We start from the raw sequence: 24,522 nt of genomic DNA, 5'->3' as shown, positions 1-24,522 counted from the left end.
GTTATTGGTGGTGTTGAAAACTTTGACATTGTCGGCAAAGAGAACACAGTTGCTTGTAAAGTGATTGGAAAGATCTTGGGGTACGCCGCTCTGAACCGGAACAGGATTAGATATGGCGCTTCCTATTTTGACAACTTGTTGTCTGTTTGATAGGAATGCAGTTATCCAACTATGGAGCGATCCTAAGATGCCGTGGGATTTGAGTTTTAGAAGTAGTTTGTCATGAACCACTGAGTCAAAGGCTTTACAGAAGTCAATATAAATTGCTTCTATTGATTTGCCCTGATCAAGGTAAACGTTATCTGGTAAATTCTCAATAAGAACTTCAGAGGCTGAGTGGCGGTATACAGATTTTGAAGTGGAAAAAGACTTGAAGGCTGGGTGAGGCGGCTGCTTTTCTCTAAATAGTCTTGTTGGGCAGTTGGGAAACAAAGCCTGTTTTCCCTCCCTCTCTGGCCTGTTATGTCAGCACCCGCAGCTGTGCTGAGGCAGAAAGCCTGGTCTTGTTCCTCGGGCTCTGTTGAAACTTGGGCTTGTTGAAACATGTGAGACAATGTGAATGGGGGCGAATCTAAACGGGGCACAAAGCTGTGATTTTGCTTGTGCCATCAGGAAAGGGAATCTTGAAAATGGGGCCATGGGAGGAGTTTGTGGTTTGAAAAATAGCTGTGAAGTGGAAGGTCAGGAAAGAGGTGGCAGGAAATGTTTACAGCAGGTTGGGCTTTGTGTGGGAAACCATTGTGGCAGCCCTATGCGAGAATATCAGAAGTGATTATTTTGCGAGAGAAAATATGTATATGTTTAAGAGTTCACAGAAACAAAAATTCATTTTATTTATCAACCTCTAGATAACTGTGTGGCAGAAATGAGTGCAAATGTTGCCATTTGTGTATTTGACATCTGTTCTATATGGAGAAATTTTAAAAGAGGATGAATGTCTGGTTATATGTTTTAAAAATAAGCAAACTGAAGTGTAATAGCCTAGCAATAGTTTATCATTCCAGTAAAAGCCAATCTAAAAAGCATTGGAGTAGGAAAAACAAGGACTGAGTAAAAGGATTCTTCAATTTTACTTTATTTGTTTTTCACACTTCTTCAGAAGCATCAAGTAGATATGTATGCATGAAATGGCAGGAGGACAAATTTTAGGAAGTAGCTAGAGGGGAAAAGGTGAACACCATCTAAAAGCTGGAGGATATCACACAGCCGCTGTCCTGTTTTCTCTTTTTAATGTATTGTTATCTGATCTCTCCTTAGCAGCTAATTATTTCTTTTCCTCCCTCTCCAAGCCCTTAGGGAAAATGAACTCAAACAGGTACTTTTCTCTAAAGTGATATACGGTAATAAACAATGGAAAGAGACAAATAACTGGCACTCCAGGCCTATCTATTTGGCAGAGTGAGATGATAGATTGAATTGGACAACTTCCGGGAAGTCATGTCAGTTTACAATATAATTCCATGTGAATAATCCCTTCTGTATTAATTATGGGGGGGAAATCATACTATCATAGTGATACAGTACTTATAAAATAATATGGTCTCTACTTGCAACTAAAGAAAAATAGATAATTTTTTCTTCATATGTGAAGAGCCAGACTCAGCAGCTCTGTTTAGATGGCCAGTACATATCAATATACTTTTGGCATTTTTTCCTATACAGTGATACCTCGTCTTATGAACTTAATTGATTCCGGGACGAGGTTTGTAAGGTGAAAAGTTTGTAAGACGAAACAATGTTCCCCATAGGAATCAATGGAAAAGTGATTAATGCGTGCAAGCCCAAAACTCACCCCTTTTGCCAGCTGAAGCGCCCGTTTTTGCGCTGTTGGGATTCCCCTGAGGCTCCCCTCCATGGGAAACCCCACCTCCGGACTTCTCTGTTTTTGTGATGATGCAGGGGAATCCCAGCAGGGGAATCTCAGCAGCGCAAAAACGGGTGCTTTGCTGGCAATGGGAGTCCGGAGGTGGGGTCTCCCAGCGAGGGGAGCCTCAGCGAAATTGCAGCATCGCAAAAACACGGAAATCTTCGAAACTCCGCCTCCGGACTTCTGTGTTTTTGTGATGCTGCGATTTCACTGAGGCTCCCCTCTCTGGGAAACCCCACCTCCAGACTTCCTTTGCCAATGAAGTGCCCATTTTTGTGCTGCTGGGATTCCCCTGCAGCATCGCAAAAACACGGAAGTCCGGAGGTGGTGTTTCCCATGGAGGGGAGCCTCAGGGGAATCCCAGCAATGCAAAAACGAGCGCTTCGCTGGCAACACAATTCCGGAGGCGGGGCATCCCAGTGGCGGCGGCTTGGGTTTGTAAGGTGAAAATATTTTGGAAGAAAAGGCAAAAAAAATTTAAACCCCGGGTTTGTATCTCGAAAAGTTTGTATGATGAGGGGTTTATAAGAGGAGGTATCACTGTACTGTCCAGAATTGGTATGAAGATATGAATATTATAAAGAAATATAGTTCTATTCACATTATGAATATAACATGGCCACATGATGACAGAGAGGTCTTTGGAGAGCACTAGCATTTTAGCTTTGAAACGGAGATTAGTCGGAAACGACTAGCACATATGTGTGAGGGGAACCTTTACCTTTACTTTTATTCACAGTACTGTATATATGTAGTATTTTTGAGAATTTAAATGCTACATATTGCAACGCATATTTTGTATAAATCAGTGCCAACAAATTAGAAGTTAAATAAATATGGTTGTATTAACTCTATTGTCAACTTCGAAATCGGGATGTATTTTTTTATTAGATTTATATGCAGCTTTTTGTTTAAAGATTCAAGTTTGCATAGATTCCACCTCCTCTTACTAGTTTTTCCTGCAACAACCCTAAGGTAGATTGTGCTGAGAGAGAGTGGACTGGTCCAAAATTTCCAAATGGCCTTCCTTGGCTGCCAGTGTATTAGAACCATTGGCCTTCTGAGGGCTTGTCCAGTCTTGTCACTGCTATGCTTGCCTCTGGTCAGCTAATGAGCTTGTGATGAAGACATGCCTTAAAAGAAATCTCCAGCTCACAACTTCTGTCTCTTGCCTTCATACCTATTTTATTTTCTTGTGCTCTTCAGAAATGTTAAAGTACATCTGGAAAGCAGCAGCTGAAAAAAGTTAGGACCAAAGGAAGGCTGGCTAGGACTAGTATCACAAACGCTTATGCCAATGTTGCTGTGAAATGTTACACACACATACACACATACCCCTACCTCAGTAAAAGATTGAACAGGAATGGTGTGAATTTTCCTGCTTTGTGGATAGGCAGTTGGATTACATGACCTTCAAAGTCCTTTCCAACTCTATGATTTCTCTGACTGTATAACTTCTATTTTTTAATTTTTACATATTTTTTCAGGAAGTTCCGTTGGTGTGATTCAGGGATTGTGGACCATTTGCAGACTAAATATCTAAATAGAGCAAGGGAAATTAGTCTCATTCTCTGTCCTATTTGGAAGTGATGCAGATTGGACCCAAAAGAAAGGGATAATGAAATATACATCAGTGTGTGTGTGTGTGTGTGTGAGTGTGTGTGAACAAAATGGCTCCTTCCTAAGAAGTGGGGAGGGGCAATCCTAGGTCATCTGAGCAAGAGGTCATCTGGGTCTGGCACTGAGTTATTTCTCTTCTTTGCCTTAATTCTTTTCAGCTTCTAGTCTTCTTACACATTATGTTTTCACATACAGTACACAGATACCTTTAACTGTTAAGTTTCTAGATGCAAATTCATATAGGCATGCAACTTTTAACACTAATTTAATTGGCCAGACGATGCATTGACATTTAGCACAACTTACCATGCAACCGTAGGCCTGCCCACACAGCAGAAAGTCCCTTTGCATTTAATATAATTTATTCCTAATATTACAGCTCTACATATAAAGTGATTTTTATGAGCAGAATGGGAATTAAGCATTAAAACTCTATTTCGGGCATTTATGTATATATATATATATGCCCTCTTTAACAGATTAACAGAGTTGGGGCCTTCTGCCGCACGAATCCCAGTGACCAGTTAGGTCCCACAGAGTTGGCCTTCTCCGTGTCCCGTCGACAAAACAATGTTGTCTGGTGGGACCCAGGGGAAGAGCCTTCTCTGTGGCAGCCCCAACCCTCTGGAATCAACTCCCCCTGGAGATTAGGATTGCCTCCACCCTCCTTGCCTTTCGCAAACTCCTTAAAACCCACCTCTGTCGTCAGGCATCGGGAAATTGATTCCCCTGGGCCATTTCCGCTTTACGTATGGTTTGTATGAGATGTATGATTGTTTTTTATATTAAAGGTTTTAAATTGTTTTAACAATTGGATTTGTACTGTTTTGTTGTTGTGAGCCACTCCGAGTCTCCGGAGAGGGGCGGCATATAAATCTAATAAATACATAAATAATAATAATAATAATAATAATAATAATAATAATAATAATAATAATAATAATAGGTCATCTAGTCCAACCCCCCTCCTAAGCAGGAGACCGTCCACCATTTCTGATGGATGGATAGATGACATATATAAGAATATATTGTGGGAACATGAGAAGTGGGTTTTATCAAAAAGACTGTTTTGTTTTTTTCAGAAAGAAAGGCAAGTGGAGAAAGATCGAAGACACACACATGAAAAGAAATGCATAGTATAGGAATTGCTATCTCAGTAATGCTTGGCATGCTTCCAGACACATTCAAATATCTTTCCTTCCTTCCTTCCCCCCCCCCTCTTTCCTTCTTCAACATACTTCTGCAAATGTTTAGAATAGCTGGAATGCTTCTTTGTCTCCCCTCTGTCCCCTTGATCCAACCCAAAAATACCATGTGGTTGGAGGAACAGCCTGTGGTCTTTAGTGACATGGGTTCCTGCAGAAATACTGATTCAGCTGGTTGAATTGATTCTGCTTTTCTTCTTTTCTTACTGAACAAACAAGCGATTTATACATATTCACCAAGTGCATTTTTAGGTTACTTCACAGTGATTCTTTGACTGTAGGTTCTTCTTTTGTTTACTTTTTCTGTCTTTTTCTGAAATGAAGCTCCATTGTCTCTTGAATATTTTGGAGTGGTCTTTTTTTTAAAAAAAAGATCCTTTGAGTCATTATTGACTTCTGATGATTGCCAGGATGAGTTCCTGCTGTTTCCTTCCAAGATTTTTACTAGTAGTTTGGTATTGCCTCTGTCCTAGGACTGAGAGACAAGACTGGCCCAAAGTCACCCAGTTAGCTTTGCGTAAGATGAGACTGGAACTCATTGTCACCCGTTTTCTAGCTTGATGCCTTATCTGTTAAACCAGATTGGCTTTTGTTCATCCTTTTACCTCTTGGGAAAAAAAATCATGGCACTATAAATTTTAGAATTTTCAGCAAGATAAGTTATGTTCCTGTTCTGATTTTCCAACACATGCCTGCAGACCCTGGATATGTAACAACCTGGACATTTGCTGTGAAGTTGTCCTTCCTATCTTTATTCCAATCATTTTTTTTTCTGTCAGGATTAAAATGTGACAGAATTGATTGGTTATGTCTTAGTAGCTGGGAACTTTGAAGTCTTAGTATGTGGACTATGTATGTACTGTACTAAGCATATACAGTATTCAGTTCAGCCACAACACCCATATTTTAATCTCTGACTCTTGGTTGCAGTATAAGACTATATTACCGTCCTATTTGTGTGGATTGTTGTATATTGTATATATTTGTGAATCCAAACACATGAAACTATATAATTGCAACAACAAAAATTACAGGCCTTTCTGAAATTATGCTTTGATCCTGTGAATCAGTGCAATGATAAAACTGGCTCCTATTATCCATAGTAAAGACAGATATGATATTAGAGAAGAGGATCATGGTGGTCCCTTAGCTGTGGAAATCCATCTTCGCATCTGAAATGGCAGACATGCATTCCAGCAATAGCAGCAAATCAAATGCTAGTTCAGCTGTTAGTCTTGCTTTTCCTTAGGTTTCAAAAGATGAAGATGTTCCTTAATGAAGAAAATGGAACACCAGACAATCAGGACTATGTATAGCTTGCTTTTGTTTCCAGCATACATTTTATTTTTTAAATAGAACTTGGTTTGGAAGAAGAAAGGTATGCTTTGAGTAAGTGCAAGAAAGAACAATATTCTTAAATTACTCCTCTCCTCCTCGCTACCCTCAATATTAAGTCTGTTTACCAAGAGGCCTCTGCATATGTTCAGAGGCAATTCTCATGTTTATTGTCTATTTCCATATTCCAAAACATAATGGTTAAAATAGATTATGTGACTAAAATGGTAAACCAAATGAAGACTTAAATGAAAAGAACTTTCTTAATGCTATCTCCTTCCAGCTTCCAGATTTCTCATCTCCAGAACTAAGGGGATCAACAAAGCTGAATTGGTATTAGACTTATGCCATCCTTTCCCCCACTCCCATCCTAAACACACAGCCAACTAATTCCGGCTCATTAAACAAGATTGCTTCCATAGAATTTTGACTGCCAGCAGCACCAGTTTCTTTGTTCTCTTCAGAATAGCATCCCCAGGGGTGCTGATATTGCAGAAGGACAGAAATGGGTGCACTGAATGAACTAACCCCCCAGTAATGAGACTGTTTTCTGTACCACTTGCATGTGACCCTCTAGATTCAACCTTTTTGAAGGAGAGGAAGTGCTGTATGCTTTTCTATATCAGAATGTTCACCCCAAGAGCAAACTATTTCCTTCATTTGAAGAAGCTTTTTAATCTATTTAACTTTTTGGTTGCCATATATGTTCTGGAAAGAGAATCCTCATCTGCAAATCCTTGGAACATAGAATGAAATACTCTTGCCCATTCATCTTACGTTCCCCCGTCATATCTTATATATAGTTTAAATTATAAATGTAACATATGGGGAAGACTATAGTGTGGATAATAACAATAACTTGTCCACAGTTCGGCAGAGTCTCTTGCGGAGGCCTGGAACAAGGCCGCAGCGGAGGCTCTTGACCGGATTGCGCCTTTGCGACCTCTCCGAGGCGCTAGACCCCGTAGAGCTCCATGGTTCAACGAGGAGCTCCGGGAGTTGAAACGCCAGAAGAGACGTCTAGAGAAGCGATGGAGGAAGAGTAGGTCTGAATCCGACCGAACACTTGTAAGAGCTTTTATTAAGACTTACAAAGTGGCGCTCAAGGCGGCAAGATGCGCGTACCATGCCGCCTTGATTGCATCAGCGGAATCCCGCCCGGCCGCTCTGTTTAGGGTGACCCGCTCCCTTCTTAATCAGGGGGGAGTTGGGGAGCCCTTACAGAGTAGTGCCGAGGACTTTAACACGTTTTTCGCTGATAAAGTCGCTCGGATCCGAGCCGACCTCGACTCCAATTGTAAAACAGAGTCGACTGACAACGAGTCAGTCGAGGTGACTGGGGCACGTACTTGTCCACCTGTCTGGGAGGAGTTTGATCTGGTGACACCTGATGAAGTGGACAAGGCCATTGGAGCTGTGAGTTCTGCCACCTGTTTACTGGATCCGTGTCCCTCCTGGTTGGTTTCGGCCAGCAGGGAGGTGACACGGAGCTGGGCCCAGGAGATTACCAACGCTTCCTTGGGGAGGGGAGTTTTTCCATCACTCTATAAAGAAGCGCTTGTGCGCCCCCTCCTCAAGAAGCCCTCCCTGGACCCAGCCGTACTTAACAACTATCGTCCAGTCTCCAACCTTCCCTTTATGGGGAAGGTTGTCGAGAAGGTGGTGGCACTCCAGCTCCAGCGGTCCTTGGAAGAAGCCGATTATCTAGGTCCCCAGCAGTCGGGTTTCAGGCCCGGTTACAGCACGGAAACCGCTTTGGTCGCGTTGATGGATGATCTCTGGCGGGCCCGGGACAGGGGTTTATCCTCTGTCCTGGTGCTCCTTGACCTCTCAGCGGCTTTCGATACCATCGACCATGGTATCCTTCTGCACCGGCTGGAGGGGCTGGGGGTGGGAGGCACTGTTCTTCAGTGGTTCTCCTCCTACCTCTCTGGCCGGTCGCAGTCGGTGTTAGTGGGGGGCCAGAGGTCGACTCCTAGGTTTCTCCCTTGTGGGGTGCCTCAGGGGTCGGTCCTCTCCCCCCTGCTATTCAACATCTACATGAAACCGCTGGGCGAGATCATCCAAGGACATGGGGTGAGGTATCATCAATATGCGGATGATACCCAGCTTTACATCTCCACCCCATGCCCAGTCAACGAAGCGGTGGAAGTGATGTGCCGGTGCCTGGAGGCTGTTGGGGCCTGGATGGGTGTCAACAGACTCAAGCTCAACCCGGATAAGACGGAGTGGCTGTGGGTTCTGCCTCCCAAGGACAATCCCATCTGTCCGTCCATCACCCTGGGGGGGGAATTGTTGACCCCCTCAGAGAGGGTCCGCAACTTGGGCGTCCTCCTCGATCCACAGCTCACATTAGAACAACATCTTTCAGCTGTGGCGAGGGGGGCGTTTGCCCAGGTTCGCCTGGTGCACCAGTTGCGGCCCTATCTGGACCGGGACTCATTGCTCACAGTCACTCATGCCCTCATCACCTCGAGGTTCGACTACTGTAATGCTCTCTACATGGGGCTACCTTTGAAAAGTGTTCGGAAACTTCAGATCGTGCAAAATGCAGCTGCGAGAGCAGTCATGGGCCTACCTAGGTATGCCCATGTTTCACCATCACTCCGCAGTCTGCATTGGCTGCCGATCAATTTCCGGTCACAATTCAAAGTGTTGGTTATGACCTTTAAAGCCCTTCATGGCATTGGACCAGAATATCTCCGAGACCGCCTCCTGCCGCACGAATCCCAGAGACCGATTAGGTCCCACAGAGTGGGCCTTCTCCGGGTCCCGTCAACTAAACAATGTCGGTTGGCGGGCCCCAGGGGAAGAGCCTTCTCTGTGGCGGCCCCGGCCCTCTGGAACCAACTCCCCCCGGAGATTAGAACTGCCCCTACTCTTCCTGCCTTCCGTAAACTCCTTAAAACCCACCTTTGCCGTCAGGCATGGGGGAACTGAAACATCTCCCCCTGGGCACGTTTAATTTATGCATGGTATGTCTGTGTGTATGACTGTTAGTATATGGGTTTTTTAAATATTTAAATATTTTAAATTTGTCTGATTGCTTATGATTTGTTTCTACATGTTGTGAGCCGCCCCGAGTCTTCGGAGAGGGGCGGCATACAAATCTAAGTAATAAATAAATAAAATAAATAATAAACAATAATTCTCAAAAACATTGAGTCTTTTTATTGAATGCTGGAAAACATATTTAATATTGTGACAGTTTACTTAGAGGTTTTAGTCTGCTCCATTTTGGGAATCTTGACGATGGATAACAGTGATTTAGAAAAGCGCATGATATGAAGATTTCAAGTACAGTGTTCCCTGGATTTTCGCGGGTTCGAACTTCACGAATAGCCTATACCACGGTTTTTCAAAAAATACTAATTAAAAAATACTTCGCAGGTTTTTTCTATACCACGTTTTTTCCTGCCTGTTGACATCATACGTCATCGCCAAACTAAGTTTTTGCAAATAAATAACAAAAAAAAAAATATTGTTAATAAATAATTATGTTTATAAATATCAGGATCACTAAGTGTCTTATTCAACGGTGAGTACCACCGTGAGTAATAATGATGAGTAAATGGTTGTTAAGGGAATGGGAAATGGTGATTTAGGGGTTTAAAGTATTAAGGGATGGCTTGTGATACTGTCCATAGCCAAAAATGGTGTATTTACTTCCGCATCTCTACTTCGCGGAAATTCGACTTTCGCCGGCAGTCTCGGAACGCATCCCATGCAAAAATCGAGGGAACACTGTACCTCATTTGGCTGGAAATTATTCATTACTTAAAATAAGCCATGAAAATTCGGAAGCAAATGGATTCAATAGAATTCCTAGGTTTCCTTCCCTTTATAGAAGCCAAAATAGAGAGATCTTAGGACAATCATGAAGATGATTGAACTTGATAAACCATAAGCTATTGTGGGTGGGGGGATTCCATACTTGCAGTAGCAGTGCTGATGTTGATGTTACAACAATGCGGTTGCTGAAGAAAACAGCTAAATCCTAAATCAACCCACAGTAATATTTAAATGCCTCCTTTGCATGCTTATGAATAACTTCTGGTTTGTGTGATTCATCTACTGCTTTCTAAACTGGTTATGCCAATGGAATATGAACACTATATGCTAACTACAACACCATAGCTCATAGTTGGGATAGTAACTCCCAGAATTCTTGGGATATACTCCAACTGTTATCCCATGCTTTCCACCAGTGCAACTAAGATAAACAGGTCTGTCCTTCTATCCGTCTCTGTATTAACCTGGCCATATGGACCACATTAAGTCCTTTTTTAAAATTTATTTATTTATTTATTTATTTATTTATTTATTTATTTATTTATTTATTTATTTATTTTGTCCAATACACAATGAGGGTTTTAGTGGGTATATATCAATATACACATAGTAAAATACATGGTGAAGGTTATAGAGGAGATACTCATAGTAAAATATATCTAAGAAATAATAGAAAAGAAGATATAGGAATAGAATATATCAATGAAAGAATAGAAGAAGAGATATAGGAATAGAGGAAAGGTATAGGAGATATAGGAGAGCAATAGGACAGGGGACGGAAGGCACTCTAGTGCACTTGTTCTCGCCCCTTACTGACCTCTTAGGAATGTGGATAGGTCAACCGTAGATAATCTAAAGGTAAAGTGTTGGGGGTTTGGGGATGACACTATGGAGTCCGGTAATGTGTTCCACGCTTCGACAACTCGGTTACTGAAGTCATATTTTTTACAGTCAAGTTTGGAGCGGTTAATATTAAGTTTAAATCTGTTGTGTGCTCTTGTGTTGTTGTGGTTGAAGCTGAAGTAGTCGCCGACAGGCAGGACGTTGCAGCATATGATCTTGTGGGCAATACTTAGATCTTGTTTAAGGCGTCTTAGTTCTAAACTTTCTAGGCCCAGGATTGAAAGTCTAGTCTCATAGGGTATTCTATTTCGAGTGGAGGAGTGAAGGGCTCTTCTGGTGAAGTATCTTTGGACATTTTCAAGGGTGTTAATGTCTGAGATGCGATATGGGTTCCAAACAGATGAGCTGTATTCGAGGATGGGTCTGTCAAAAGTTTTGTAAGCTCTGGTAAGTAGTGTGAGATTGCCAGAGCAGAAGCTACGTAGGATTAGGTTTACAACTCTTGAAGCCTTGGCTATATTGTTGCAGTGGGCTTTGGCACTTAAATCTTTTGTTATTAGTATACCAAGGTCTTTAACCGAGTGGGGATTATCTGTGATAATTTGATTATTCAGTTCATATTTGGAGTTCAGATTCTTCTTCCCAATGTGTAGGACAGAGCATTGCTAGTTGAGATTTGGAGTTGCCATGTGTTAGACCACTCAGAAACAGCGTCAAGATCTTTTTGGACAGTAGTTGTGTTATCGGTGGTGTTGAAGAGTTTTACATCATCGGCGAAGAGGACACAGTTGCTTGTGATGTAATCGCAAAGGTCATTGATGTAGAGCAGAGGTCCCCAACCGCCGGTCCGCGGACCAGGACCGGGCCGTTGGGGTTTTTCAGCCGGTCCGCGGCGCCGCTGACAGCTAGCTTTGGCTGCCGGGGGGGCGGGGAGGATTAAATCCTCCCCCCCTCCAGGAGCAGCAAAAGCCTAAGCGGCGGGGTGCATTTCGGCAATGCTTTCCCTCCGCGGTGGGGGGTGCAGGGCAGGCGCAGGCAGCCCCAGGAGACGCCGCCGCTATCCGGGCGCGGCGAAAGCGAGTCGGTCGAAAGGCTGCCCGGGTCGCGCCTGCGGTCGTCCTCGCGCTCCCATCGCGCAAGAAGTGCGGGCTTGTTGTGGCTGCCGCGCGCCGCTTTGACTCCCTCTGCTGCGAGCCTTCGGGGCTCCGGGGCGGCGCGGCTGGCGGGAGGGCAGCTTCCAGCGGGACGTTGATGGGTCTTGGAAAGCTTTCTCGTGGCGGTGGCTCTGGCGCGGCTGCAGAGCATTGGTGGGAGCGGGAACTCCGTCGGATCGCCCGAACTCCAAAGCCTCAGCGAGGTTTGGCTGCCGGGGGGGGCGGGGAGGATTAAATCCTCCCCCCCTCCAGGAGCAGCAAAAGCCTAAGCGGCGGGGTGCGCCCTTTGCATTTCGGCATTGGCGCTCTCTCCTCCAGGAGCAGCAAAAGCCTCAGCGACTGATCGCGTCGTTTGCCTTTCTGCTCCATCGCTGAGGCTTTTGCTGCTCGTGGAGGGGAGAGCGCCAATGCCGAAATGCAAAGGGCGCACCCCGCCGCTTAGGCTTTTGCTGCTCGTGGAGGGGGGGTTGGCGGTGCCGATACCAAATGCTTTCCCTCCGCGGTGGGGGGTGCAGGGCAGGCGCAGGCAGCCCCAGGAGACAAAGAGTGAATGAGAGAAAGGAAAGAGAGAGAAAGGGAGAGAGAGAAGGAAAGAGTGAGAGATAGAAAGGATAGAAAGAGGGAATGAGAGAAAGGAAAGAGAGAGAAAGGGAGGGAGAGAAGGAAAGAGTGAGCGATAGAAAGGATAGAAAGAGGGAATGAGAGAAAGGAAAGAGAGAAAGGGAGGGAGAGAAGGAAAGAGTGAGAGATAGAAAGGATAGAAAGAGGGAATGAGAGAAAGGAAAGAGAGAGAAAGGGAGAGAGAGAAGGAAAGAGTGAGAGATAGAAAGGATAGAAAGAGGGAATGAGAGAAAGGAAAGAGAGAGAAAGGGAGGGAGAGAAGGAAAGAGTGAGAGATAGAAAGGATAGAAAGAGGGAATGAGAGAAAGGAAAGAGAGAGAAAGGGAGAGAGAGAAGGAAAGAGTGAGAGATAGAAAGGATAGAAAGAGGGAATGAGAGAAAGGAAAGAGAGAGAAAGGGAGGGAGAGAAGGAAAGAGTGAGAGATAGAAAGGATAGAAAGAGGGAATGAGAGAAAGAGGAAATGAAGGAAATGAACCCCACCCCCATATGACCAAAGCGCCCCCCCCCCCCACCGGGCCATGGAAAACTGGTCTAGCTTAATGCCGGTCCCTGGTGCAAAAAAGGTTGGGGACCTCTGATGTAGAGAATGAAGAGCGTTGGTCCCAGTACACTACCTTGGGGAACACTGTTTTTAACTGGGACGGGGGTGTGTCTGTTGAAATATGAGAAGTGAGAGTGGGATGTCCAGATACGGTACTACCAAAATTGTCCCCACCATTTTGTTTCCAGAATTCGCCATACTTTTTTGTAACATCCATTATCACCTTCTTGCAAAACACAGAAGGAATTTCCTTACTACTGGAATGGCTGCTCTATTTTATTCATACTTTAGAATATCCTTTGCTTCACTCTTGCCATAGCTAAAATTAAATGCCAACTGATTTCAAAAATTTTCGGTATGAATGTGGAAAGTGGAGGAGAATCAGAATTGAATAAATGGAATGTTAATTGAGAAAGAGAGGTTGAAAAGTAGATAGGAGAGTAAGATAAATGAAGAAGATCCAGAAAGAAAAAGAAAAAAAAGATTGTGGACAAGACAACACGACAGCTTTTAAAAAAGAGTTATCTGGAAAAAGGGATTATATAATTAGGCAGAAACATTCATCCATGTACTTTATTGAATAATTACATGCTCTGGTTTTTACATTAGTAGTTGGTTCAACTTCTGGATATTTTCTGGTTTTGATGGGATCCAAGATCTATATCACATCCTCTTTAAAGTAATGCAAGTTTTAGAAGACTCTCACTGTTCTTTATCTTAAATAGATGATGAAAGCAGCTTACCTTGAGTAAATTTATAGGCAATCAGGACCAAATATGCAAGCTGAATTACTAGATGTCTCGATTAGTGTTTCTCAATATTGGCAAACTTTGAGATGCATGAACTTTAACTCCCAAAATTCTCTGGTCAGGCTTGCCTCAGCCTGATATAAATAGTTTGATATATCAGATAATCATAAGGAAAAAGTCAAAATTCTGCTGATGATATCATGTGAATAAACATAACAAACATCATTTATTGTGGTGTCTAAAATATTCTAGTTCAACAGTTCCTTCTTTCCTTGGGGTTCTTTTTAAGAATTATATATAAAACAATTTTATGTTTAGCATAGGTCACATCTTTTTATATAAGGAAACAATCTGGAGTCTCCCCTATGTTCACACTTTGGAATTTTTTGACTAAAAGAAAACTAGGTCCCTTTTAATTCTTCCAGCTCTTTTCAAACAAGTTTGAGAAGAAAGGAAATTGTGTATACATTCTGTATTTTGGGGAAAATGCGAAGGATTAAGGAGAGTGTAACCTTAGCAAAATGTACTTAACTATTTCCCTTCTTCTCCCCCCTCCCCCAGTAGCCCAGCTCAGCCTGGGCGCTGAGATGGTGTCAGCTGGAGTGGGCTGGGTCACTGAGAGGCGGGGTGGGGCAGAGATGGTCTGATAGTTCACAGCAGCTGCAGGACTGTCTGTGTGAAGGAGTAAAGCTCTATTCTCTTTCTGCCTGCCTAGCTGTCAAGTCCCAACCCAGTCTCTCTGATTTGCATCCATCTCATTCTCATCGGGTAGATTTTGCTATGCTGTTGCCGACACCTCTTCCTCCTCCTCTTCCACTTCTCCCCTTGCAATTAGCTTTGTGCGTGCAGCCCTAGGGGCTTTTCCCTCTCTATTTCCACCTTCTCTAGGAAGGGGAACGTGTTATTCCAAGGCCAGTTGACATGTTCATTTGAGTGTATGTGCCTACAGATATCTGGCGTGCCTGGACTTGGAAATCAACGTTTGATATGCAAGACAAAAGACTTGAGACAGCAAGAACAACTTTTTGAATAGGAGAGAAGAGAAACAAATGAGCAAACAGACTTTATGCTGAAACTCAGAACAGTAAGGGAGAAAGAAAGCTGTGTTTTACTGACCAGAGAATCTCAATGAAACCAGAACAACCTGGCTTTTGGGAAAAAAGCTATTGAAGCCTCCAAGTTTGCTCTGATCAGCTGGTTCTGTCCCTTTTGATATTGTTGCTTCTGGATCAGAAATTTTCTTTGCTTCAGAGTGGAATGGTAGAAGAAGGTAGAAGCCGGGGAGATCCAGCTCCCTGTAGTAGCAGGCAACAGAGATCTTCACACTTTCCTGCCTCATCACAACGGGGCATTTCAGTGGTAAGCAAAGCAGTGTGGAGTGTGGCACGAACAGGGAATGGATGGCATTTTGAGCAAGCTGTTGGAGTAGATTGTAGTTTGCCGGAACCCCGATGCATCTGGCTGACAAGTTTGCGGAACAACGATGCTGAATGTTGGGAGAGACGATGGCGGCGTGCTGGAGCAATGATGGCCTGGCAGAAATGCCAGGCACGACCCAGGAGGGCCAGGAAGCTGACGGTGAGAGGGGAACGTTGCCCTGTCTTTTAGGGTGTCTGTATACTTTGAGCAAATTATTTCCTTCTGAGACTTGCTTTTTCCATCTGCAAAAATAGGAATAATTGTAATGTAGTTTTATGTTCTCTTAATTAGAAAAATGACCAAAAACAATCATGTAAAATTATTTGCCTTATAGCAGTTATTGACTCTGGTAGAATGCATTATTGATCTGACACCCCCCCCTCCCAGCACTGATACTACTTTCTTCTCAATACTATAATATTTAAGATCTGGAAAATAATTAGAGATGTGGCTTGTGATTTCTCACTAATATACAATCACTGTCTATACTTCTGAAAATTGAGCTGGCAGTTTGATGATTAAAAACTTAACTTTCAACCAAGCTTGAGATCTGGCATCTTCATTTTAGAAATGAGAACTGAAATGTTCCCTTCTCACATTGAATCTATTTCCCCGGAGCATATATGTGAACACGTGATCCTGATTTGTTTATGTGTAAACCACTGACTAATGCTGAGGGTGGCCAAATGTAGCATCTTTAAAACAAGTATCCAGTGCTTCTACTGCTTGTATTTATTTACTGGTGTGTTGGTTGCTTTTGTGTTTGCTTATGAAATGATTGCTGTGTTTTGATTTCTATAAGATACTTAGTAGGAAGGGAGGGCAAAACACAAGACAAAACCACACATTAGGAAAAAAAGTGGATTCCTGTATGGGAAGGGGGGATGAAAATCAAGACAACTTTGTGCATACTAGATGGGCAAGCTGCTGATTTGCATAGATTTCAAGGAGTCTGATGGCAGGCAAGGAATAAATGATAGCTCATAGCCTTCGTTTCCATGATCTACAACAAGGGAATACGTACTTAACATAGCAATGACGTAAAGGGAACTTAACTTATTGGTTTCTTGAACTGATAAAAATTGTGTTCTGCTTTTTGTTTTGTGAGGCTATAGATTGGACTTGAATTTGGGGAAAGTGGTTACAAGTCTTTCACAAACATGAAGTTTTTATCTTACCCTTAATATTACATGTATATTTTTCCTGGTTAATTTATTTTAATTTTTCTATCAAGGACATCATGGGATAATTATTAGATATGGGATGGGAATGTATTTCATTTATTGTTTCCTAGGTCCCTAGGAAGTAGCTTTGAACAATTACTAGCTCAAAATGAGTTAAGGAGTTTTATAGCTGAGTAAAGATTTGGATGTACATTTTGCAATTTTCTGTATTTGTTAGACTTGTTCCTGGGCAACTTAACTTACTATCTAGGCAAAAACTGAGTTTTTCAACCTGTGACCATTATGTAAATTTAGAAAACCTGTATATCTTTCAATTTGCATAATATATTCAATAGGGTAATATTTTCTGAGTTTTAAATTTGCTTTTACTAAGTTTGGAAGGTATGGAGAAGCTGTAAACATTTCAAGAAACTGGATTGTTTTTCTTCATGTAATTGTTGCATGTGTGTAAATGTCACTGAGTCTCCAGGTATTTGACTCTATATTAAAACATAATGATTCTTTTCTTGCTTCTAATCAAGAGCTGGGATTGACCATGAGTTGCTACACCTATTATCTTATTTTTACCTTTTAGTTTAACCATTTGTATATTGATTAATGCATTCAATCCATTTATGCTGTCATTTGATTAATTTACATTAATTAATATACTGTAGCTATTTGATAAATGTATACCAGACAGGATAGGTATTGAGAATTAGCATCTCTGATTTCTGTCAGGATTAACTCTTTAGTAGAAGGCCTGTTGTTCATCTTTTGGAAATTCTCAATTCTTTTCCTGGTTACGTTTTTTCTGTTAATCTTGCCTCCTGAAGCAGACAAGCGAGCTAGTATAACAAAAGTTTGTTTTCCATCTATGTAATAATATGGATTAGATCCAGAGTATAAGGCAAGTTAATGAATCTAAAGAACACTAGGGTTCTGACAATATGTTGTCAATGGCCAAGCTTGCAAGCAATAATGATTGTAAAATATAGTAGGATGGATACCACATACAGATAATCCTTCACTTACAATTCATGACGAGTGGTCATAAGTTGAGGCATCCACATAACTAAACCAATTTTAAGATTTTATTACCGTTTTCAAGCAAACACAGAAGTTGTAAAATGAGTCCATGCATTCCTATGAGTATTGCTTGCTGAAAACTGACCCTAAAGGCTGGAAATCACATTAAATAACTGTGGAATGCTGCAATCTGCCTTAAAAGTGAGCTGGTTTCTGTTGTGATTCAGCCTGAGGCTCCTCAGGGACCGGCTGGATCTCTGCCGGATCCATGCCCAGAGGAGGAGGACAGTGAACAGGAGGGGGAGGACCAGGCAGACGGGGGAGAGGAACGTCAGGAAGAGGAGGAGGGAGAGCAGCCTGAGACCCCCCCCCAGGGGGGCTCTCCCCAGCTAGTAGCCTAGATTCATTGGATGAAGATGCACAGGCTATAATAGACATGAGGCAGCGACGAGCAGCTCAAAGATGGGGCCAATTAGAAAGGTATTTCCATCCCGGAATTGGCAACAGCTGGGTTTGGGTGTGGTTCTCCTCAGCAGGGTTGAAAAGGCAGGCCCGCCCTTACAGTCTTGTGGAGAGTTATCAATTGGGAGTCCTGTGACCTTGCTTCGATTCTCGGCGTCTCTGATCTTGGCTTGTGGCCTAGAAGTTTGGAAGACTTGGGGGAGGCGTGGGTTTTATTATCTCCAGCGTTGTTTTTGCCAGCAAGAATCCTGTTTTATTGCCTGGCCTTTGTGAAACCTCTGTGAAGCTTCATAGTGTTCCTGTCTGTAAGAACAGTTTTTGTTACCTGTGTTTACTTTGAATTATATAAACTGCCTTTGCTTTTTACCAGTGTGTCTGGCTACTCTTTTTGGTTGGTGTTGGCGTCTGGGGGGACCCAGACAGAACAGTTTCCAAGTGCCCAAAATGCAGTCATGTGATTACAGGGCAGGAGCTATCAGAATCCTGGAACAGGTTTTTAAATAGATCTTGGAAGATCTGTTGTAGCTCTAATTATTAAGTGACCAGTTATTAAGCAAGGACTACCCTTGTAAACTTGCAATTTTAAGAGTTTAATTTAGAGTTCAATTTTAGTTTAATTTAAGCATCTGACTAAAACTCAAACTCAACCCAGACAAGACAGAGTGGCTGTGGGTCTTGCCTCCCAAGGACAATTCCATCTGTCCATCCATTACCCTGGGGGGGGGGGGAAACTACTGACCCCCTCAGAGAGGGTTCGCAACTTGGGCGTCCTCCTCGATCTACAGCTGACATTGGAACATCATCTTTCGGCTGTGGCGAGGAGGGCGTTTGCCCAGGTTCGCTTGGTGCACCAGTTGAGGCCTTATTTGGACAGGGAGTCATTGCTCACGGTCACTCATGCCTTAATCACCTCGAGGTTCGATTACTGCAACACTCTCTACATGGAGCTACCTTTGAAAAGTGTTCGGAAACTTCAGATCGTGCAGAACGCAGCCGCGAGAGCCATCGTGGGGCTTCCAAGATTCGCCCACGTTTCTTCAACACTCCGTGGCTTACATTGGCTGCCGATCAGTTTCCGGTCAAAATTCAAAGTGTTGGTCATGACCTTTAAAGCCCTACATGGCATTGGACCAGATTACCTTTGGAACCGCCTGCTACCGCACGAATCCCAGCGACCGATAAGGTCCCACAGAGTTGGCCTTCTCCGGGTCCCATTGACTAAACAATGTTGTTTGGCGGGCCCCAGGGGAAGAGCCTTCACTGTGGCGGCCCCAGCCCTCTGGAACCAACTCCCCCCGGAGATTAGAACTGCCCTCACCCTCCCTGTCTTTCGTAAACTACTCAAGACTCACTTGTACCGCCAGGCATGGGGGAGTTGAGATAGTCCTTCCCCCTAGGCCATTACAAGTTATGCATGGTATGTTTGTGTGTATGTTTGGTTATAAGGATTTTTAGTTGTTTTATTATTTGATTGTTACATGTTGTTTTTATCATTGTTGTTAGCCGCCCCGAGTCTACGGAGAGGGATGGCATACAAATCCAATAAATTATTTTTTTAAAAAAAATATTTAAAACATAATTCCCATTTGGGCCAGAAAATATTTTTCATTCATCAGTAGAAAGTTTTGCAGAAATAGAAACAACTAAGAACTCATACTCTTAAAACAATCAAGAAGGAGCTTTTGAAGACTTAAGAAAGCTTACCTTTAAGATGGAAAGAAAGTAAGTCTGAAGGTTTGTTTGTGTAAAATATTCCAATGAAATTTTTATATTATCCAATGATTTAGGTTATATGAGTTTTGTATAGTCATGACATATCTTTTGCATATACATGTTTTCCCTGATATTTGTAGTATTTGCATCCAACACCTATTCAATACTGAGAGTATATTGAATAGAGATAAGATGTTTAAAAGTACAGATGGTCATCCAATCTGGGGCTTTAAAGTAAATTAAGTGGGATTATTTTTTGGAATAATTGACTCAAAAATTTACTTAATGTGAGAATTGCCTCTTACAATATATGCAAGTTTGATTTGACAGTGGCTGTTGATTGATATAGAGAGAAATTGCCTCAGACATCAAGTGGTAATGTGTTCATAAATTATTCAGAAACATTGAAAGGTTCACTACACTTCTCCTAGTTATTCCAATTAAGAGATAGTTCAAGATCAGCATATTAATTCATGATTAAGGAAAATGTGATTATATGTAAACCTTGTAGCATATTGGTTGAATGTAGTTGAAAATGGATCAGGTGACTTATAGATATAGAACCAAAAGTGAACTAGTTTCTCTCTCACACTTGTCATCTCTTCTTTTTTCCTGCCCATGTCCTTCCATGTAGAAGAACAGGACACTTTTTTCAGAATTTGAGCTGACTACATGCTGAAGATAAGTGAGTCAGGTGGTAAAATAGATAAGTAGATAGATACTGGATTGGTAATGGAGAGACCAAGTTCTAATCTATTCTCAGCCCAATCCTCATCTCAACAATTGTTATAAGGAGGAGAAAGTGAGGTGGTATTATCTTGTCTTCCTGTATTAAAAGCAAGACATTGATTTTATAACTAAATAAATGAGCCACTAAATAATTCTAACCCTTAGCCATTGAAGTTGAAGCCAGTCCCTATCTCTTGACCCAACCTATTTCACAAGGTTTTTATTTTGGGAAAAATTGAAGAGGGGGATGCTATATGGATTACCTTGAACTTCTGGAGAAAAAGGAGATTCTCATTATTGTCTGTTATGGCCCATAAAAGTCTTAAATCAGAGTAGCATGCTAATGAATTGATATTTGTTTATTATTTGGAATTTTTTTGTGGAAAGTTTTTAAAAAAATGTTCCTGACTAGGAGTGTCAAATCTGCAGTGTTCAAATAATTCTTAGTTTGAGATGTGGCATGAAAGTCTAGTCTGGATAACTTTGGGCCCACAATTCTTTCTCAGTCCATAACATCAGGCTTGGACAACAAGTTAGTTGCCCAAGCCTGATGTCAACCAATGTTGCAACCAGTGAATCAACATTCAATTGATCAGAAAAAAACAGATCCTGTATTTCTAGGAAAACACTGGGAAGAAAAAAAATGCTTGTATTAATTTGAGGAGTGCAATGTATGTTCATCTACTTGTGTAAATCAGAACTATTAATTATTATTGCTGTTAGCATAGTTGACAGTTATATAACAAAAGCAACAGTGGAACTCGGCTTTAGACGTAATGTGGAAGGAAAAGCGTGTATGTGGGTACAGAAACCTTCTGCACTTTGCATTGCATTCCTACTTCCTCTGCTGATCTTTTGTTTCCTGTTATCAGGAACTTTGGTCATTCAGTATGAATGAATGAACAAGAGGCCACTCTTGCAAAGTTTTAATCTGTGTGCTTGGTTTGCAGTGCATCCACATCCGCTGTCTCTTCCTGAGGGCTGCTGAGTCCATTGACAATAGGAGGCAAACTGCAGAGCAGACAAAATGCACATGGAGAATGACCTGGGGGCCAGCCAGACACAGAAAAGAGACATTGACAGGCAGGCTCAGAGAGGGTTAGACTTTTGTCCTAGGCTGCATTCTCTGAGCCGAGGGATCTGCCATCCAGGAAGAAGAAGGCGAACCTACACAGGCTGTTTTCCTAGGGAGCCAAGTCAGTCACCTCAGTTCCAAATCAGATATCATTTGGGGAAAGTAAGAGTATGTAGAGTTACATATACAGGTCAGACCAGTTGGGCTTTCTTTTTAGGTTTTCAGTCAAATAAGCTAGTTTAGAACGGCTTCTATATTTTTAAGCAGCTGGGTTCTTGAATTAGTCATAAAAATAATTTATGCATCATTCAAAAACTTTATTTTGTCCATAACCATTTCCCACCTTGCTTTTACTAGATGTTTTCCTTCTGTATGAGAACATAGTACTGGCTAATATCCATGGCTTAACAAATGTCCATGGATGGGCATGGACAATAAACATAGAAAGAAGGGCTCCAATTTCAAAGGTTCAGCACTTGAGTTATCTTGTGTCATTCTTGGGTTTATGCTGCTTGAGCCTAAAACATCCTCCTGTTCTCCCTTCTTCACCCTTACCTTTCCCCCAAACCAACAATTCTACCAACAAACTTTCCTCAAACTGTTCAATTCTTTCTTTAGCAGCATTTTCACAATTGTACAAATCCTATCTCGATCTCCATAATTTGCAGTCAGGCACATGTCCAGTCTCCCTGTTACTTTCCAAGTGCTGATGGGGAAGTTATGATCTGGGGTTGTGGTCCATCTGGCTGGATTCAAATTAGAGCAGTTCTGCATGCTTCTTTCCTTTCTCCAACCACGACTTCTTCTTAAGACTGTTTATAAGACCAAGGAGTAACAGTGTCAGCTCAAAGCTGTAATCAGATGCAGAAATGCTGCTCTCAGTAGAATTTAGCGTGGAGTTGGATGGTGCCGTGTGGGGCACATATCTACAGGCAGTTCATTCTAAGGGCAGGGGTCAAGTGGAAGCCAAGTTCTGAGCCAAGGAGAGATGACATCAAGAAGTGGGGGGTGGGAGAGAGGTAGAAAAGCAGGCAGGCACTTAAAGAGGACACTGGCAAACTCCGAGAGTATCAAATAAGCACTGAGGCAGTGAAGAAAGAGAACCCAGGAAGAAGGCCCAGACCTTCATAAGAAAGGTCAAAGACTAGAACTGCATAATCTTAGGAAGATACTTTCTGTGCTGGGGGAAAAGTGGGCACTTTTCATAATCCATGTCTCTTGCACATAATACTGTACTTAATTTTATATTTTTAAAAAAAATCTCTATCTATCTCTACACTGCTCAAAAAAATAAAGGGAACACTTAAACAACACAATATAACTCCAATTAAATCAAACTTCTGTGAAATCAAACTGTTCACTTAGGAAGCAACACTGTTTGGCAATCAATTTCACATGCTGTTGTGCACATTCAACTTTGTACAGAACAAAGTGTTCAATGAGAATATTTCATTCATTCAGATCTAGGATGTGTTATTTGAGTGTTCCCTTTGTTTTTTTGAGCTCTCTCTCTCTCTCTCTCTTCCTCCCTCCCTCCCTCCCTGCCTATACTAATTTTACAGATAGTCTTCAGGTCAGGACCTTAATGGAGCCTACTCAATATGGTTGAAAATTGTAATTGCCATTAAGTGAAGCACCCACTTAATTGCCTCACTGATGCTCCCTTCCCACCATCACTGCTCTTCCTAATACAGTTATTAAATGACCCACGGGTTGTTAAGCAAAATCATAGAGTGCCCTGAGGGAAGGCCCTGAGAGGCCTAGCATCAGGCTTCCCAAGGAGCACCTATACTCCAACACTTTGATCCCTGCTTCCTACATTAGGCCCATATACTCCCTCCTTACTCATCTGCCATTGTACACTTACCTTAAGTTTGAACATCTCCTGAACTTCCCAAGTTAGGAAATTTCTTGAGTTATCCTCAGCTGCATAAGACGATTCTAGAAGCAGTAGCCATTTTCTGCACAGCAGCATTGAACTGTGAGCACTTTGAAAATGGCTGCCTGTACAGGATTCTGCCATGCAGCCCAAAAATGCAGCAGCCTGCCTTCTTTCCCTAATTCAAGCTCTAGAGATCCTCAAAAGGTAAGTGAGGAGAAGGGTCTGGAGCCCAGTGGGGTGAGAAGCAGGTCCAAGGCCTTTGGTGGGGCTTGTGGGGCTGATAGGGGTGCTTCAGCAACTGTATGTTATATTCATTTCCCCACCATTTGTTTATGCTCCTTTCTACTTTCACGTCTTTATCTTTAAATATTCCCATCAACTTCTTATAATTCTCTATCTCTATTTCTAACATTTCTGCATAAAATTTTATGTCTCCTGCTGGGTCATTTTGTAATAAGTTAATATGGATTTCACAGAACCTCTAAGACTCTTTTAACAAAATTTGTGAGCGAAGGGGAGGGAAAATCATCTTAGTCCATCCTAGATAGTGATTGCGTTACACTAGTTTCTTGGTGCTTGAGTGTATTTATTGCATTGTGAATTTATTTATTTGGCAAATTACATAGCTACCCAACTCACAGATGTGACTCTAGGCAACATACTACAATAGACAGTCAAAACAAATACAAACAACTATTAAAAACAATTAAACTTAAGTAGAATTGAGACTGTAGGAGAATAGGGAACATCCTAAACACAGTATAACTATATTTCAGGCTCCATGTTCCCATGAGTACCCAAGGCTGCTAGGAATATTTAAAAGCTTTCCAGAAGGTTGGTAGCATTGTTGCCTCAACATGGAAGGAATGTTCAGAAAAGGCTCATCTCCTGGGTCCTATCAGGTGGAACTCTCTGACAGACAGGGCCTGTAACATACTCCTTCAACAGACCTGATGGCCTATATTGTTATCTTTTGTTTTAATCATATTGTTTCTGAGATCTATAGGTTATTCAAAGTTGGTCATAATTGAGTAGCATAGAAACCAAATAAACTTTTAGAGAAGTCTTCCTCAATGAATCATAAAAAGAATGTACATTTATTTTATTTTTATGGAACTCATAAATATTATAGGTTCAAATCACGTACTTTGGATACATAATGCGAAGACCTAGCTTTTGGAAAAGAGTAATGCTAGGAAAGGTAGAAGAAAAGAAAAAAAGATGGCATCTATCAGTAGGGTGGATAGTTTCATGTACAGTGGTGAATGGGTATCCATTAAAGCAGTGGTCACCAACGTTTTTTCCACCAGGAACCAGTTTCA

General features: G+C 42.0%; 1 protein-coding gene across 5 annotated transcripts in view; it reads left to right on the top strand.

Annotated features, from left to right (window-relative positions):
* ARHGAP23 (Rho GTPase activating protein 23) overlaps positions 1 to 24,522 on the top strand; it is a 252,063-nt gene that overhangs the window by 60,482 nt on the left and 167,059 nt on the right. For 4 of the 5 annotated variants that reach the window (XM_070727662.1, XM_070727659.1, XM_070727661.1 and 1 more), the window contains exon 1: positions 15,224 to 15,306. The exons of the other annotated variant lie outside the window; for it this stretch is intronic. In XM_070727662.1, coding sequence (XP_070583763.1) covers positions 15,253 to 15,306 — 54 coding nt within the window. In that variant the 5' untranslated portion in view covers positions 15,224 to 15,252. Of the gene's footprint in view, positions 1 to 15,223; positions 15,307 to 24,522 lie in introns of those variants that run through there. 5 annotated transcript variants of the gene reach the window in all.

Source organism: Erythrolamprus reginae, chromosome Z (assembly GCF_031021105.1).
Source record: "Erythrolamprus reginae isolate rEryReg1 chromosome Z, rEryReg1.hap1, whole genome shotgun sequence".
Lineage (NCBI taxonomy): Eukaryota > Metazoa > Chordata > Lepidosauria > Squamata > Dipsadidae > Erythrolamprus > Erythrolamprus reginae.
Note: the sequence above shows the minus strand (reverse complement) of the source record. Positions and strands in the feature narration are given on the sequence as shown.